This window comes from Oncorhynchus masou, chromosome 28, assembly GCF_036934945.1.
Source record: "Oncorhynchus masou masou isolate Uvic2021 chromosome 28, UVic_Omas_1.1, whole genome shotgun sequence".
Lineage (NCBI taxonomy): Eukaryota > Metazoa > Chordata > Actinopteri > Salmoniformes > Salmonidae > Oncorhynchus > Oncorhynchus masou.
The window spans coordinates 24,153,939-24,171,825 of record NC_088239.1 but is presented as its reverse complement, the minus strand read 5'-3'; the positions used below and the strand labels follow the sequence as shown (position 1 = coordinate 24,171,825).

Here is a 17,887-nt window from a genome sequence, read left to right as displayed (position 1 = left end):
GTAGATATATGGGGAGGGAGACAGTAGATATAGGGGGAGGGAGACAGTAGATATAGGGGAGGGAGACAGGTAGATATAGGGGGAGGGAGACAGGTAGATATAGGGGGAGGGAGACAGTAGATATATGGGGAGGGAGACAGTAGATATGGGGAGGAGGGTAGATATAGGGGGGGAGACAGTAGATATAGGGGGAGGGAGACAGTAGATATATGGGGAGGAGACAGTAGATATATGGGGAGGGAGACAGTAGATATATGGGGGGAGGTAGAGGAGGGAGACAGGCAGATATATGGGGAGGGAGACAGGTAGATATATGGGGAGGGAGACAGTAGATATATGGGGAGGGAGACAGTAGATATATGGGGAGGGAGACAGTAGATATATGGGGAGGAGACAGTAGATATGGGGGGAGGGAGACAGTAGATATAGTGGGAGGGAGACAGTAGATATAGGGGGAGGGAGACAGTAGATATAGTGGGGAGGGAGACAGTAGATATAAGGGGAGGGAGACAGTAGATATAGGGGGAGGGAGACAGTAGATATAGGGGGAGGGAGACAGTAGATATAGGGGGAGGGAGACAGTAGATATATGGGGAGGGAGACAGTAGATATATGGGGAGGGAGACAGTAGATATAGGGGGAGGGAGACAGTAGATATAGGGGGAGGGAGACAGTAGATATAGGGGGAGGGAGACAGTAGATATATGGGGAGGGAGACAGGCAGATATAGGGGGAGGGAGACAGTAGATATATGGGGAGGGAGACAGTAGATATATGGGGAGGGAGACAGTAGATATAGGGGGAGGGAGACAGTAGATATAGGGGGAGGGAGACAGTAGATATAGGGGGAGGGAGACAGTAGATATATGGGGAGGGAGACAGTAGATATATGGGGAGGGAGACAGGCAGATATATGGGGAGGGAGACAGGTAGATATATGGGGAGGGAGACAGTAGATATATGGGGAGGGAGACAGTAGATATAGGGGGAGGGAGACAGTAGATATAGGGGGAGGGAGACAGTAGATATAGGGGGAGGGAGACAGTAGATATAGGGGGAGGGAGACAGTAGATATAGGGGGAGGGAGACAGTAGATATATGGGGAGGGAGACAGGCAGATATAGGGGGAGGGAGACAGTAGATATATGGGGAGGGAGACAGTAGATATATGGGGAGGGAGACAGTAGATATAGGGGGAGGGAGACAGTAGATATAGGGGGAGGGAGACAGTAGATATAGGGGGAGGGAGACAGTAGATTTATGGGGAGGGAGACAGTAGATATATGGGGAGGGAGACAGTAGATATAGTGGGAGGGAGACAGTAGATATAGTGGGAGGGAGACAGTAGATATAGGGGGAGGGAGACAGTAGATATAGTGGGAGGGAGACAGTAGATATAGGGGGAGGGAGACAGTAGATATATGGGGAGGGAGACAGTAGATATATGGGGAGGGAGACAGTAGATATATGGGGAGGGAGACAGTAGATATAGGGGGAGGGAGACAGTAGATATATGGGGAGGGCGAACGGAGGGTCGGTTTCTGTAAAAACATTGTGTTTGACTAAACAGGAGTGATTGTCAACAGGCATTTGGGGAGCTGGTTACTGACGGAACTCTGGCAGGGAGTGTGTGCGCAACCTTACCTGTCCTGTATCCTGTATTGTTGAGGTAGACGGCGAAGGAGCGTGGTTCATGCTGGGCCTGCCAGGACGGCGAGGAACAGTTCTCGTTGTTGGTGTAGGTGTTGTGGTTGTGAACGTACTTCCCAGTCAGCATGGACGAGCGCGACGGACAGCACATGGGTGTGCTCACAAAGGCATTGGTGAACGAGGTGCCTCCATCTTCCATTATCTTACGAGTCTTATTCATCACCTGAAGAGAGCCTAGCGGGGAGGAGGAACAAGGGGAAGGGAGAAATGAGGAAAGAAAGACGTTAAAAGACGAACAGCATGTTGAACAGTTATCCAGAAACATTTCCATGTGTCGCTGACGCCAATCGTCACAGACTGCGGTCTTATAGACTTAACAGTGACCCATGTAACTAAATTACAATTGACACAGTTCAGACTGTTCTGTTCCGTTTGTAGATCTTCCTTCATGACTTCTTAACCTGCTGCTCTGCATTGACAGACAGTGTGGGAGATGGATTTTTGTCAGAGGAGGAGGATTGCAACATTGCATTTTGCAAACATGCACCCTGTAGATTACAACACTAATCAACAGAGCACCTTATAGTGGTAGTGACGAAGACAGGACAACCACTATAGTCCCAGACCTCCGTAGGACAGACCGAGAGACGTACACTAGGAACCAAATGGAAGGAAACGGGCAGAAAGAGTGAGAGTCCTACCTGAATTTGTCCAGCAAAAATGCTTGTTCTCATTTTCTGTTACAAAACGTTTTGCTACAGTGTGCACTAATGAATACAACCCAGATTCATACAGCTATGGCGGCTCTTACAAAATACAGCAGACCTCCAGGGGATCAGCATGACAGTCTTACCAAGCTCCGTGTCCTGATCGTCAGTTATGATGAGGATGATGTTGGGCCTAATGTTCCTGCGGTCCCTCTGGATGCGTCCCCTCAGGCCTCCCTGGGCTCTGGTGGTGCTGAATGCTGAACAGCCCTGGTCCCAACCCAGGGACAGCAGGCCCAGCCAGGACACACACACCAGCAGCATGGCGGAGGGAGGAAACCCACTGGAGCTCTCACTTCTGAGGAGGAGTCTGAGAAGAGAGGGAGACAGACACACACACACAGAGAGAGAAAAGAAAGAGAGAGAGACACACAGAGAGAGGGAGAGGGAGACACACAGAGAGACACAGAGAGAGAGAGAGAGAGAGAGACAGAGAGAGAGAGAGAGAGAGAGAGAGATAGATGGAGATGGAGAGAGAGACACGAACAGAGAGAGAGCGAGAGAGCAAGAGAGAGAGAGAGAAGGGAGGAGGAGTTAGTCGAGATGCAGTATTTACTGACACAGTGTTGACAACATGTAATTAAAGAGAGACAACGAGAGAGAGAGCAACAATGAGAGTGAAAGTGAGACAGTAACGTATACTGAATGCCCAAACATTAGGATTAGGAACACCTTCTTCAAGGTGTTGAAAGTGTACCACAGGGATGCTGGCCCATGTCTCCTACCCTTCATCTACAATGATTGAAGTGGATTTCACAAGTGACGTCAATAAGGGATCATAGCTTTCACTTAGATTCACCTGGTCAGCCTGTCTCGGAAAGAGCAGGTGTTCCTGATGTTTTGTACACTCAGTGTGGATAGAAAGAATAAGAGTGAGTGAGGAAAAAGTGGTTTACTACTGCCTTATCAAAGCGGTAGTAAACCAGTCTGTTCTCTTTCCATAATACAGTCAACAACCGTCCCAGATTCACCGCTACATTTAAACATATTTACTTCCCAGAAGTTACATCCATCTGCTCACAAATCATACCCCAACTCTACTATGTCTGTGTCCCAAAGGGCAACCTACTCCCTACGTACTGCACTCTCCTTTTGACCAGAGCCCTATGGGAAGTAGTAGGAGAAAAGGGTGCCATTTTGATATGCAGACTACAGTGCATTCGGAAAGTATTCAGACCCCTTCCCACACCTGTCTATATAAGGTCCCAACGTTGACAGTGCTTGTCAGAGCAAAAAAATCAAGCCATGAGGTTGAAGGTATTGTTCAAAGAGCTCAGAGACTGGATTGTGTCGAGGCACAGATCCTGGGAAGGGTACCAAAACATTTCTGCAGCATTGAATGTCCGCAAGAACACAGTGGCCTCCATCATTCTTAAATGGAAAAGGTTTGGCCAAACGCCCGACCATACTGAGAAGGACAACCATCTCTGCAGCACTCCACCAATCAGGCCTTTATGGTAGAGGGGCCAAATGGAAGCCACTCCTCAGTAAAAGGCACATGACTACCCTGAAGGACTCTCAGACCATGAGAAACAAGATTCTCTGGTCTGATGAAACCAAGATTGAACTCTTTGGCCGGAATGCCAAGTGTCACATCTGGAGGAAACCTGGCACCATGCTCTGGGGATGTTTTTCAGCTGCAGGGACTGGGAGACTAGTCAGGATCGAGGGAAAGATCAATGGAACAAAGTACAGAGAGATCCTTGATGAAATCCTGCTCCAGAGCACTCAGGACCTCAGACTGGGGCGAAGGTTCACCTTCCAACAGGACAACAACCCTTAGCACACAGCCAAGACGATGCAGGAGTGGCTTCGGGACAAGTCTCTGAAAGCCAGAGCCCAGACTTGAATCCGATCAAACGTCTCTAGAGAGACCTGAAAATAGCTGTGCAGCGACACTCCCCTTCCAACCTGACAGAGCTTGAGAGGATCTGAAGAAAAGAATGGGAGAAACTCCCCAAATACAGGTGTGCCAAGTTTGTAGCGCCATAGCCAAGAAGTCTCAAGGCTGCAATCGCTGCCAAAGGTGCTTCAACAAAGTGCTGAGTAAAGTGTCTGAATACTTATGCAAACGTGATATTTCAGATTTAAATGTGTAATACATTTGCAAAAATGGTCTAGGGCACTGCATCGCACTGCTAGCTGTGCCACCAGAGACTCTGGGTTCGTGCCCAGGCGCTGTCACAGCCGTCCGCGACCGGGAGGTCCGAAATATGGGGTAAAATGTAAAAATATATTTTTTTAAATAAATGAAATATATATTTTAGAGTAAGGCATAAAATAGTGAGATTAACAAAATATGTTAATGGATCTGAATACTTTCAAAATGCACTGTATATATATTGTTCTACAAACAGACCAGAAGACCATCCTGAGTTAGCCACTCCAAACGTTGAAAAACTTTACAATGAATGCATCCCGAATGGCACTCCCTATATAGCGCACTACTTTTGACTAGAGCCCTATGAGCCCTGGTCAAAAGTAGTGCAATATAAAGGGAATGAGGTACCATTTGGGACAGCCTATAACAGTTCCAGCATGTGCTGTGTGTTGAGTGAAATACTCAACCCTTAAATGAAGATCAGCCCCAGAGTCCTCAAATAAGCCTGAACCTGGAAAAGAACACGCAGGGAAACACAAACGACAGACAACAGACACTGACCGATCTTAAGGCAACTATTAGAGAGAGAACTAGAGAGTATCATCAGTATTATAATGTCATCTTGTTCTTAATCCCTTCATATCCTTTCACGAGAAAACACATCCAGTATAGAGGCCTGAATCTGCTTCTCTCCCTGTGTTGATCAACTATCACACATCAACTCTCTCTCTCTCTCTCTCTCTCTCTCTCTCTCTCTCTCTCTCTCTCTCTCTCTCTCTCTCTCTCTCTCTCTCTCTCTCTCTCTCTCTCTCTCTCTCTCTCTCTCTCTCTCTCTCTCTCTCTCTCTCTCTCTCTCTCTCTCTCTCTCTCTCTCTCTCTCTCTCTCTCTCTCTCTCTCTCTCTCTCTCTCTCTCTCTCTCCCTCTCTCTCTCTCTCTCTCTCTCTCTCTCCAATGCCTTCCCGCAGGCCCCAGCCTAAACCAATCACAGCCCTTCCTCCCACCTGTCAGTCAACAGGCATCCCAAGCGTGACAGGGGTGGGTGGGGGGTGGTGGGGAGGTAGGGGTGGGTGGTTGGGGAGGTAGGGGGGTGGGGGAGGTGTACAGGGTATAGGGTGCCATTTGTGATGTCACTGTCGATTATAACCACAGTATAAATAACCACTGGCTTATTGCCTTTTCTACATTTACCACGATCAGAAAGACGCCAAGGAGTCTCTGAAGCTTTGGAAAGACGGTGATTTATGGTCCGCTGGTGTTGATAGAACTTTCCATCTGGTATTGACTGGGTTGCTTACATTGCTTACCAAGTTTATCAAATCAAATGTTGTTTGTCACATGCTTCGTAAAACAACAAGTGTGGACTAACAGTGAGAAGCTTACTTACGGGCCTTTCCCAACAATGCAAAGAGAAATGTTTTAAATACATTGTATTGTACGTTAATATGACTTAATAGACCGGTTTTAAACTGGAGACATAACTTACTGTTTGGTTAAGAGTAAACTGTATGTTGAATGGTGAGTAAGATAAAGTTGAAAACCTACCCTATATGTTCCCTTAATGCTGATCATGAAAGAAAACACAAAAATATATTGGTATGCAGCCTTTAATTCAGCCATTGCTCCCTCTTTACTCCTTGGAGAAAGCCCTAGTGCTAGGTTGGGAACTGGCTCTGGGCCTGTTTGCTAAAGTTGAGAGGCACAGAGGGAGGGACAAAGGCAGTGACACCCACTGGGGTTTTGGCCCAGAAAGGAGGGTCTCTCCATGAGGGAGGGCCAGGCTCAGGTGTGGTAGAGACACTATTTTGTTCCAGCTCATTAGGTCAGAATGAAGATCAGTATGGTGCCACTCAGCAAGATGGCTGTCCAGAAGGTCTCTGTCACTGGGAGATGATGGAGCTGCTATTACAATGTCCTGGTTGTCATGGTCCACCTTCCTTACTCATATCCTCAGGCCAAGCTGAGGGCTGTATTACTCCTGGGATTGGATTTTACAGTAGTTTACCCACTCTTTCTGTAGTCAACCCATCAATGTCGACCTTCTCCACCATTTCACATCCAACGCATCTTCTTCCCTTCCTAATCAGCAATAAGAGAGATCGTCAAAGTTGAAAACCTACCCTATCTGACCACTGTGTTTCGTAGCTAGCTAGCGTCTGTCGACCCAAAGCAGACGTCACAGATATACTGAAGCATTCACAGATCTGTCTGTCAGAACAGATGGTCACCAAATCATGTTAGCCTAAATCTCTGTTTTTAGTTCCCTCTAAACATAATCTTTGTTAACTATGCCCTATTCCCTACATAGTGCACAACTTTTGACCAGTGCCCTTGTCAAAAGTAGTGCCAAAATAGTGATTAGGATGCCATTTGGGATGTAACCTGTATCTGCATAACTGTGTTGGTCATTGGTTTTCCATCTGCTTGTCTCCCCATAGAGATGTGTAATGGTAATAAGCAGCTCTTAGCATGCATCCCAAATGGCACCCTATTCTCTATAACGTGCACTACTTTTGACCAGGGCCCATAGTGCACTATGCAGGGAATAAGGTGCCATTTGGGACGTAAATCTCAGATGGAGCAGTAAGAGCTTTTTTGGAGAGTATTTTGGACAGGCATTGTCCGGGACAGCCTGTCCAGACATCCTCACAGCCCTGTACAAACACTGGCACTGTTTAGAACCTCAGCCCTCAGGCAGGGATTGGCAGGGGACACACACACACACACACACGCAGGCGAAAACACAGACGTGTACATACACAAGAGACGCCAGATGTTATTGTTATTTTTCTTCCTTTTTAAATGTTTTATTTGTATTTATTTATTGTTTACTTCAGGTAATTTAGTAAATACTTTCTTAACACTTTTTTTCTTCTTAAAACTGCATCGTTGGTTAAGGGCTTGTAAGTAAGCATTTCACTGTAAGGTCTACACTTGTTGTATTCGGCACAATTTGATTTGATGTTAGAAACACTAGATTACCGAGAGAAAAAACACCCTACTCACACACGCATGATGAAGCCCACTTAACTCCTTACACTGTCACTGGAAGACTCTAAACAACCCAACAAGAGGCTATACTCAAAAGGGTCCGTCTAATGTTCGCACTCAACCCACATTCACACTGCATCCCAAATCAAATGGCACCCTATTCCCTATGCAGTGCACTACTTTTAACCAGGACCCATAAGCTGCCCCAGAGGGCTCTGGTCAAAAGAGGTGTGCTATATAAAGACCAGGGTGCCATTTGGGATGCATCATCAATTAGCCACGCCAATGATCCGTAGCAATGGTCTTTTCATGGGACTTCTTGAGGAATGAAGAAGCTGAGAGGCAGATAAAGAGTGTCATTGTGTGACATGCCACGCCAACAGCCCCGAATCGCCACATTCTCCTTACAACTGGAATTACAGCGCTAATACAATGCTATAAAACTTGATCATGGGACGGGGGAGCACATTGACACTGTGCTGAGGCAGCTGTCTTCAAAGCCAGTGTCCCAAATGGCACCCTATTCCCTATAAAAGGCACTACTTTTGACCAGGACCCATAGGGCTGTGATCAAATGTAGTGCAGTATATAGAGAATAGGGGGCCGTTTGGGACAGACAGGAGGGTTCCATCTGTCACCTTCCTCTCCCTTTAACTCAATTGAACATGATTCACTGTTAATTTGACCTGATTTGGTTCACTTTTCTACTGACTTTTTACCTTCAGAGAACAAAGGTCAACTTCAGTTCAAATTGGGACACAGGAAATGGAAAACATGTTACGCACTCAGCCATTTCTAATATTCAAGTGAAGTTCCAGCAATGATGCCCACTCATCTACGAGACCCCTAAACACACACACCTTGAACGTTAACCTCTGACAACCAGATTCCAGCCCCTGACAGTAGTGATGTCCTGACATTCCTATGACACCATGGGAGATGAGAGAAAGAGAGAGCAGGGGTAGCCTTGCTGTAGACCCAGGAACAATGGAGGCTTATCTCATAGTAGAGATAATTGACTACACTACCTTCAGAAAGTATTCCCACCCCTTGACTTTTCCCACATTTTGTTGTGTTACAGCCTGAATTTAAAATAGATTACATTGTGATTTTTTGTCGTCACTGGCCTATGTTTAGAAATGTTAATAAATTCATTAATATTGAAAAGCTGAAATGTCTTGAGTCAATTATTCAACCCCTTTGTTACGGCAAGCCTTTTTCATAAGTTCAGGAGTAAAAATGTGCTCAACAAGTCCCATAATAAGTAGGATGGACTCACTCTTTATGCAATAACAAGGTTTAACATGAGTTTTGAATGACTACCTCATCTCTGTACCGCACACATGCAAGTATCTGTAAGGTCCCGCAGTTGAGCAGTGAATTTCAAACAGATTCAACCACAAAGACCAGGAAGGTTTTTCAATGTCTCTCTAACATGCTGACCAAACCGGACGCGCGTGCACGTTGATTTTGTTCGCCCACACCAGAAGCAAATCAGAACACGCAGGTTGAAATATCAAAACAAACCCCGATCCAATTATATTCATTTGGGGACATTAGCTTGCTGTTGCTAGCTAATTTGTCCTGGGATACAAACATTGGGTTGTTATTTTACCTGAAATGTACAAAGTCCTCTACTCCGACAATGAATCCACAGATAAAAGGGTAAACCAAGTTTGTTTCTCATCATCTCTCCTCCTTTCTTCAGGCTTCTTTTACTTCTTTGGACTTTTTATGGAGGTTGGCAACCAACTTTACAGCTTTACTACAACCGACTGGAGTGTGGACCTCAGTTCATCTTTCAATCACCCACGTGGGTATATGCTCCTAAAAACCAATGAGGAGACTGGAGTGACCGGACTTGCAGCGCATCAAAAATTGGACCGATTTCTATTTTAGCGCCTGGCTACACAGACGGTCGCTGACGCGCGCGAGCAGTGTGGTCCAATGATTGAATAACATGCATGTGTACATTTATTTTGCACCGCTCGCACAAGCGACGCAAGCGGTGTGGTCAGCATGTAAGAAGGGCACCTATTGGTAGAATGGTAAAAATACAAAAAGCTGACATTGAATGTCCCTTCAAACATAGTGAAGTTACTAATTACACTTTGGATGGTGTATCAATACACCCAGTCACTACAAAGATACAGGCATCCTACCTAACTCAGTTCCCAGAGAGGCAGGAAACCACTCAGGGATTTCACCATGAGGCCAATAGTGACTTTAAAACAGTTTGAGTTTAATGGCTGTGATAAGATGAAACTGAGGATGGATCAACAGCATTGTAGTTACTCTACAATACTAACCTGTTTGCAACAAGGCATTAAAGTAATACTGCAATTAACTTTTTGTCCTGAATACAAAGTGTTATGTTTGGGGCAAATCTAATACAACACATTACTGAGTACCCCTCTCCATATTTTCAAGCAGAGTGGTGTCTGCATCACGTTATGAAAATGCTTATAATCATTAAGGACAGGTGAGTTTTTCAGGACAAAATAAATAAGTGGAATGGGGCTAAGCACAGGCAAAATCCTAGAGGAAACCCTGGTTCTGTCTGCTTTCCAACAGAGATGAATTCACCTGAATACATGAGCAGGACAATAACCTAAAAAAACAAGGCTAAGGGTAGTATTTGAGTAGACTGGTGAGAGAAAAAATATATTTAATCAATTTTGAATTCAGGCTGTACCACAACAAATTATGCAAAAAGTCGAAGGGTATGAATACTTTCTGAAAGCCCTGTACATCCCAAATGACAACCCTATTCCCTATGTAATGTACCACTTTTGACCAGAGCCCTATGTGAATAGGGTTCCATTTGGGACGCACTTAATGATAACCTTCAGGATGTGTTCCAACCTGAGGGAATAGTTGACTAGAATACTGTGTTCTTCTGTTATCTGGCATTTCAAATGCTTTGCATATGGAAGGTATTTGGCATCTTTCAGAAAAGTGATAGAAAATCTCAAAATGCGAAGGAAATATGAGAATTCTTGATCAGAAGTCAAGAATCTCTCCTTTTTTTCATTTCTAAGAGCAGCATCGTTTTTCTTAACCTTTTTCCTTCAGACCAAACTGACACATTTAAAAGGAATGACCTCTTGAGAAAGCTTAAGTGAACCCAACCAAAGCAAACTATAGACCAAAAACCCTCAACTTAGTAAGAGGGGCAAAAACATTTCTCTTCGCCCCACAAACATCCCCATAGAACATAGTGCTATACGTCTGTAGGAAACAAGAGGTCTTTTTTACCAGACTCAGGGGCGATGTCCCAAATAGCACCCTATATTCCCTATTTAGTGCACTACTTTTGGACAGGGCCCATATGGAATAGTGTGCCATTTGGTACTCAACCTGACTACTGCAGAGTCATACTGTTTCTGCTTCCTAATTGTTTGGGAGGATTAGCTCTGCTAATGAGCCTTTAAATTACTCATTACTCCTTTACTGTACTCATCAAGGGTTCAGCTGCAGTAGTAGAATATTGGGGACGGACCAGCCGTCCAGGAGAAGAAAAGGGCCTGGGGACGGACCAGCCGTCCAGGCGAAGAAAAGGGATCTGGGGACGGACCAGCCGTCCAGGAGAAGAAAAGGGCCTGGGGACGGGGGTTCAAAGTCGACCAAAACAAAAAGGGCACTATGGAGTTTCCAGTCAGTCCATCTGACACGCACACAGCTGCCAGATGGAGTAAGAAATGTGCAATTTTCAGATTAATGGCCATCAACACTGAGTCAGCGTCCCAAATGGCAGCCTGTTCCCTTACTAGTGTACTACTTTTGACCCGAGCCCTATGAGAATAAGGTGCCGCGCTTAGGGTGCTTAATAGTAGACAGCATGATAATCTTCTACTCTCATGACTAATGTCTTATTCTTTCACCCCCGATATAAAACAACCTCTCCCTTCACTACTAACCATGAATTACCAGAAAAGCCTTGCAGCTGTAGAGGGAGTGAGACTATGGTAGCATACATTACACTCCAGCAGCACGCAGCATTCTAACTATGCCATCAGGCCCTACTTCCTCCTCTCATCTGCGCTCTTCCTCTCTGCCTTGGCTAGCCTGGAGATGGACAGAGCGAGAGGGAGAGATTTGATTTTATTAGGATCTCTCTTCGTCCCCATTTGGACTAATCTTGGCTAGCCTGGAGATGGACAGAGCGAGAGAGGAGGGTGAGAGAGGGAGAAAGAGTGAGAATCAAAAAGAGAGGGAAGGGGGGGGGCTTGTCCCTTACGAGCAGGCCTATCATGAATGAGGGACTTACCTCAGGGTCCCAATGACATCTGGTTTAGGTTTGACACTCAGAACCTCTCCTCCAATATAACTTTTCATGTTCAGCAAGACACAGAACAACATGGATGGAGGGTTTCAGAAGAATATAAGGAGTTCTGATGATCGGGACAGTTCACTTTCAGGGGAAAGAGGAGGCTCTTTAAGGATCAATCAGTGTCTTGTTTCATGTTCATTCCATTGTCCCTCTTTCTTTTATTTCCTCCATTGTTCAGTAATGACTAATAAATGCGCAGGACGGTGCTGCCAAACAGAAGACTGAGCCAGATGAAATCCGTCCGCCATGTGGTGCTCTAGCGGTCTGTGTTTGTATGTGTGTGGAGGGTCGTGCGTTACCTGTGGCTGTAAGGAATGCATAGCCAATCAGAGGGCTTCCCAAACGCTCCTTAACCGCCATCCACCATTGTCCCTCTGGGGCTTGTAAAGGTTTCCGTCTCCCTCCTTGGCTTGGGATGACTTCACACACACGCACACGCACACACACACGCACACGCACACACACACACACACACACACACACGCACACGCACAAGCATGTACACAGATACACACACACTCATTCTCCTTTTCTCATCCCCCAAGGAACCCATGTGTGTGTTGTATGTGTGTGAGTGTGTGTGTAGCTCAGGAGGCCCATCTCAACCCAGGTGGCTGAGGTTAGTCTAAACTAGCCGCGATCAAAGCCACATAACCACTCAGGTCAGTGCACGGTCAGGGCACAGGACGCTGTGTGGTTAGAGGCCTTCCCAGCAGCCTACCAGTCAACCATTCAGCCAGCCAGCCATCCCTGCACTAGCTAGCTTGCTTTGTTGCCATGGGTTCTGAGTGTACTGTACTTCAGTGAGGGCCTGACCACCTATTGAGAGAGAGAGAGAGAGAGAGAGAGAGAGAGAGAGAGAGAGAGAGAGAGAGAGAGAGAGAGAGAGAGAGAGAGAGAGAGAGAGAGCTATGGGCTGTGTAGCAACGAAGGATAATCTCAGAGGTAGAGAGAGAGAGAGACAGAGAGAGAGATTAGGAATATGTGTGTGTGCCGAGAAGACAAATAAATCATGAGAGAGAATGTATGAGGAGATCGCTGTGTGTAGAAGAGGGAGAGACAGAATCTACTGATTTGGTTCTGATACCGGTCCCATATTTCAGCCCAGCCTAGATTACTCCCACTTGTTTTCCAAGGGGGGGGGGGGTTATGGAGCCACATGAGCTTAATATTGAGGTTTGTTCCAAATGTTGCTCTAATCCTGTTCGGGAATTTGGCTGGGCGGATGCCACGGGGCCTGGTACACTGAGAAGAACCTTTGTGAGGAGGGCCCAGGGTGCCCTGAGTAGGCCGGGGCAGAAGGGAGTAGTGGAGATAGAGGGGTAGGGCGCGGGTCAAGCCTGGATCTCTCTCCCACACTGCTGTCCAGCTCACGGACTGAAGGAGTGCTGCCTCTTTAGTCACCACACTCTCACACTCACTCCAGTGACACCTCCGTCACAAAGTAAGGACAAATATGATTCAAGCCCAGTACTGACAACTGATCTATGAAAACTATAAATCAACAGAGATCTGTATTGCAACAACACCAACACTTTAGTTGTGTAACTAAAGGAGTGCCTTGGTTCTGTGAAAGCTAAATCCGTACCGGTAGCCCGAGTTGAACCCCTAAACCCTACAGCCTTCGCCCTGATACCCTCAGAGAGCCCCTTTGTAGTGCCCTTACAGCCCTTAGCCCCAGGCTGCTAGACCCTCATCATTAATTATGTGTCCATGTAAATATATCATTCAATTAATCCAGCTCCCACAGACATCAACGGCTGAAGCAGCCCGGCCACCAGGTGGTCCGTTGGGAACTCTGCTGGGAACGCTGAGAGGGAAATGATTAAAACACACAAGAGGACGGCTGTTTCGGAAAAGTCGGGAGTTGACTCTGTGTGTGTGTGTACTGTGTGTTCGTGAGGGAGAACGTGTATGTGTGTGGTGGAAAGATACACACTTTCTCCCTCTGAAAGCGCTGTACATAGTATGTCTCTGTTAATAATACCATTCCTTACTAGACAGCAAGCTAGCTAAGATGCAACTAACATATAAGCCTAACTATAGCTGACCAACTGCTTGACTTAGTAATAAGTCAACCAACCAGGACCACACACCACAAGTGGAACCATTCAGATGCAGGCCACCTGCAAATGAACAGTAGACATTGAGAATGTTTACATGCACAGTAATAGTATAATATTTAACTGGTTATGGCAGTCGGTCAAGTATGGCAATAGTCATGTAAACACCTTACTCTGCTTATCTTAAATTGGAGGAAGGTCAATCATTGAAGTAAACATACGCTGATTAAAACACCTGGTTTTCGGAGCAATCTTTTGAATTATTAGGACATGTAAACGGCTTAAATCGGCATTCCAGCTGTGTTCTTGATATGCTCATGAGCCAGCACCGGTATGTCCCTCTTACGAATGAGCGAAATGAGTTCGGAAAAACTGAAAGTATGCTTCTTAGAAAGAGTTTTCACATACAACCTCCCAAACTGCTGAGTCATCAGGAGGCCCTGGTGTCTATACTAGTCCCATACTGCAGAGTCATCGGGAGGCCCTGCTGTCTCATCAGGAGGCCCTGGTGTCTATACTAGTCCCATACTGCTGAGTCATCAGGAGGCCCCGGTGTCTATACTAGTCCCAAACTGCTGAGTCATCAGGAGGCCCTGGTGTCTCATCAGGAGGCCCTGGTGTCTATACTAGTCCCATACTGCAGAGTCATCGGGAGGCCCTGGTGTCTCATCAGGAGGCCCTGGTGTCTATACTAGTCCCATACTGCTGAGTCATCAGGAGGCCCTGGTGTTTATACTAGTCCCAAACTGCTGAGTCATCAGGTGGCCCTGGTGTCTATACTAGTCCCAAACTGCTGAGTCATCAGGAGGCCCTGGTGTCTATACTAGTCCCAAACTGCTGAGTCATCAGGAGGCCCTGGTGTCTATACTAGTCCCATACTGCTGAGTCATCAGGAGGCCCTGGTGTCTATACTATTGCCATACTGCTGAGTCATCAGGTGGCCCTGGTGTCTATACTAGTCCCATACTGCTGAGTCATCAGGAGGCCCTGGTGTCTATACTAGTCCCATACTGCAGAGTCATCGGGAGGCCCTGGTGTCTCATCAGGAGGCCCTGGTGTCTATACTAGTCCCAAACGGCTGAGTCATCAGGAGGCCCTGGTGTCTATACTAGTCCCATACTGCTGAGTCATCAGGAGGCCCTTGTGTCTATACTAGTCCCAAACTGCTGAGTCATCAGGAGGCCCTGGTGTCTATACTAGTCCCATACTGCTGAGTCATCAGGAGGCCCTGGTGTCTATACTAGTCCCAAACTGCTGAGTCATCAGGAGGCCCTGGTGTCTATACTAGTCCCATACTGCTGAGTCATCAGGAGGCCCTGGTGTCTATACTAATCCCATACTGCTGAGTCATCAGGAGGCCCTGGTGTCTATACTAGTCCCATACTGCTGAGTCATCAGGTGGCCCTGGTGTCTATACTATTGCCATACTGCTGAGTCATCAGGAGGCCCTGGTGTCTCATCAGGAGGCCCTGGTGTCTCATCAGGAGGCCCTGGTGTCTCATCAGGAGGCCCTGGTGTCTATACTAGTCCCATACTGCTGAGTCATCAGGAGGCCCTGGTGTCTTATTAGGAGGCCCTGGTGTCTCATCAGGAGGCCCTTGTGTCTATTCTAGTCCCGCACTGCTAAGTAATCTGGAGGCCCTGATGATACTCTTGAAAAGTTTAAAGAGAGAGTTCCAAGGAGACTCCTTTTATAAGAGCATTAATAGAGGGAGTACAAAAACTCAGAGAGAGAGAGAGAGAGAGAGAGAGAGAGAGAGAGAGAGAGAGAGAGAGAGAGAGAGAGAAACAGAGAGAGGAGAGAGAGGAGAAGAAATATCGAGGAAAAGCAATTACAGAGATGTGGTCTTTGATGGACATGCAGAGTGATTAGGACAAACAGATTGCAGCTGCAACTACAACAGTTTGCTCATTACATGACTGTGGTAAAAAAAAAGCCAGCAAGTGCACAGCATATGTGAGAACTCCTTCCAGACTGTTGGAAAAGCATTCCAGGTGAAGCTGGTTGAGAGAATGCCAAGCGTGTGCAAAGCTGTCATCAAGGCAAAGGGTAGCTACTTTGAAGAATTTCAAATATAAAATATATTTTGATTTGTTTAACACGTTTTTGGTTACTACATGATTCCATATGTGTTATTTCAGAGTTTTGATGTCTTCACTATTATTCTACAATGTAGAACATTTCAAAATAAAGAATAACCCTGGAATGAGTAGGTGTGTTCAAACCTTTGACTGGTACGGTATAGATCATAATTCTACAATATACTGTAGGCATCTATTTTCATACATATAGCCTTTCTAGACAACCAGAGGGTTGTGTACCAAATGGCATCCTAATCCCCATACAGTGCACTATAGTGCACCCTATATAGTGCACTACCATAATGGCCTCTGGTCAAAAGTAGTGCACGACATATTAAATATTGTAACATTTAGGACATAACCCTGGTTCTCCCACTTAAAACAGTCTATGGACCAAATCTGCCAGTCAAACTCACTCGTGATGGGTGGCTTTCTCCTCTTTGTGTGCCACAATTCAAATATATCTTGCATAAATGACTCCCCAAAACCACAAAAAAGAAGTTGAGCAAATTGTTTCAATGGGTTTCCACTGAGGTCATTGTTAATAAAGAGATATACTTCTTTCCCATGAAATCAGCAGCATGGTGGCACAGCGAGAGGCACACACACACACAGAGAGAGAGACAGAGACAGAAACAGAGAGAGACAGAGACAGAGACAGAGACAGAGAGAGAGAGAGAGAGAGAGAGAGAGAGAGAGAGAGAGAGAGAGACAGAGACAGAGAGAGACAGAGAGAGAGAGAGAGAGAGGCACACACACACAGAGAGAGAGACAGAGAGAGGCACACACACACAGAGAGACAGAGACAGAGAGAGAGGCACACACACAGAGAGAGACAGAGACAAAGAGAGAGGCACACACACACAGAGAGACAGACAGAGAGACCAAAGTGAGTCATTAGCATTTTCATATTTTAATAAAAACCTCTGTAGTTTACCCAATCCCAGGATGCATGTTTCTGCACTGATCACTGACATGAGAAGTGTGGCACAGATTTAAGACTAAAATCCCTCTTTCATGAACATGGGTCCTTCTTTATGAGAAGGAGAGAAAGAAAGAGAAGCTATAAGGAACAAGTTGTTGGACTAAGGATCGGCCCTGGTGTTGAGTCATTCATCTGTGTGTGTGTGTGTGTGTGTGTGTGTGTGTGTGTGTGTGTGTGTGTGTGTGTGTGTGTGTGTGTGTGTGTGTGTGTGTGTGTGTGTGTGTGTGTGTGTGTGTGTGTGTGTGTGTGTGTGTGTGTGTGTGTGTGTTTTTCAGAGGTGGAGTCGGTGAGGATAGTCACGCTTGCTATTTAGAGCAGGTTATTCATTGACACTGGCTTTAGAAAATAAACTGCTGATCTAGTTAACAAAACTAAGTCTATAATGACCAAATAATAATGGCACCCTATTCCCTATATGGTCAAAAGTAGAGCACTATACAGGGAATAGGGTGCCATTTGGGACGTGAACAGTCTTTTTCGAATGATTTAATGCTCCTCCTCCAGAACATAGCCACTTGTTCTACAGATTTGTTTAAAAGGGCAGGACAATTGTTTTGACATGGCATAGAGCAATTTGGGTTTTGTTTGTGGACTTTGTGGACTGCGTGCGTGTGTGTGACAAATTGCTACACCACAGCAACCACAAGAATGGAGTTAGGGCCGATCTCAAGTGTAATCCAAACACCAGGATTAACATAAGACGTCTCAGAGTGCTATGTTCAATACAACAAGTGTGCTTCCCAAAACGGCACTCTATTCCTTATGGTACCTGGTCAAAAGTAGTGCACTACACATGAAACAGGGTGCCATTTGGGACGCACACCAATTCTCTCTACAGAGTAACTTTGGACCAAGCTAGAAATCCAGAGCAAATCCATGTGTCAATCAACAGAGTAGCAAAAACAAAACCTACATCC

General features: G+C 45.9%; 1 protein-coding gene across 3 annotated transcripts in view; it reads right to left on the bottom strand.

Annotated features, from left to right (window-relative positions):
• The window catches only part of sulf1 (sulfatase 1), a 70,807-nt gene that overhangs the window by 40,618 nt on the left and 12,302 nt on the right, over nucleotides 1-17,887 (bottom strand). For all 3 annotated transcript variants that reach the window (XM_064941635.1, XM_064941633.1, XM_064941634.1), the window contains exons 2-3: nucleotides 2,504-2,727; nucleotides 1,645-1,884 (exon numbers count right to left, since the gene is read on the bottom strand). In XM_064941635.1, the coding sequence (XP_064797707.1) occupies nucleotides 1,645-1,884; nucleotides 2,504-2,681 (418 nt within the window). In that variant the 5' untranslated portion in view covers nucleotides 2,682-2,727. The remainder of the gene's footprint in view (nucleotides 1-1,644; nucleotides 1,885-2,503; nucleotides 2,728-17,887) is intronic.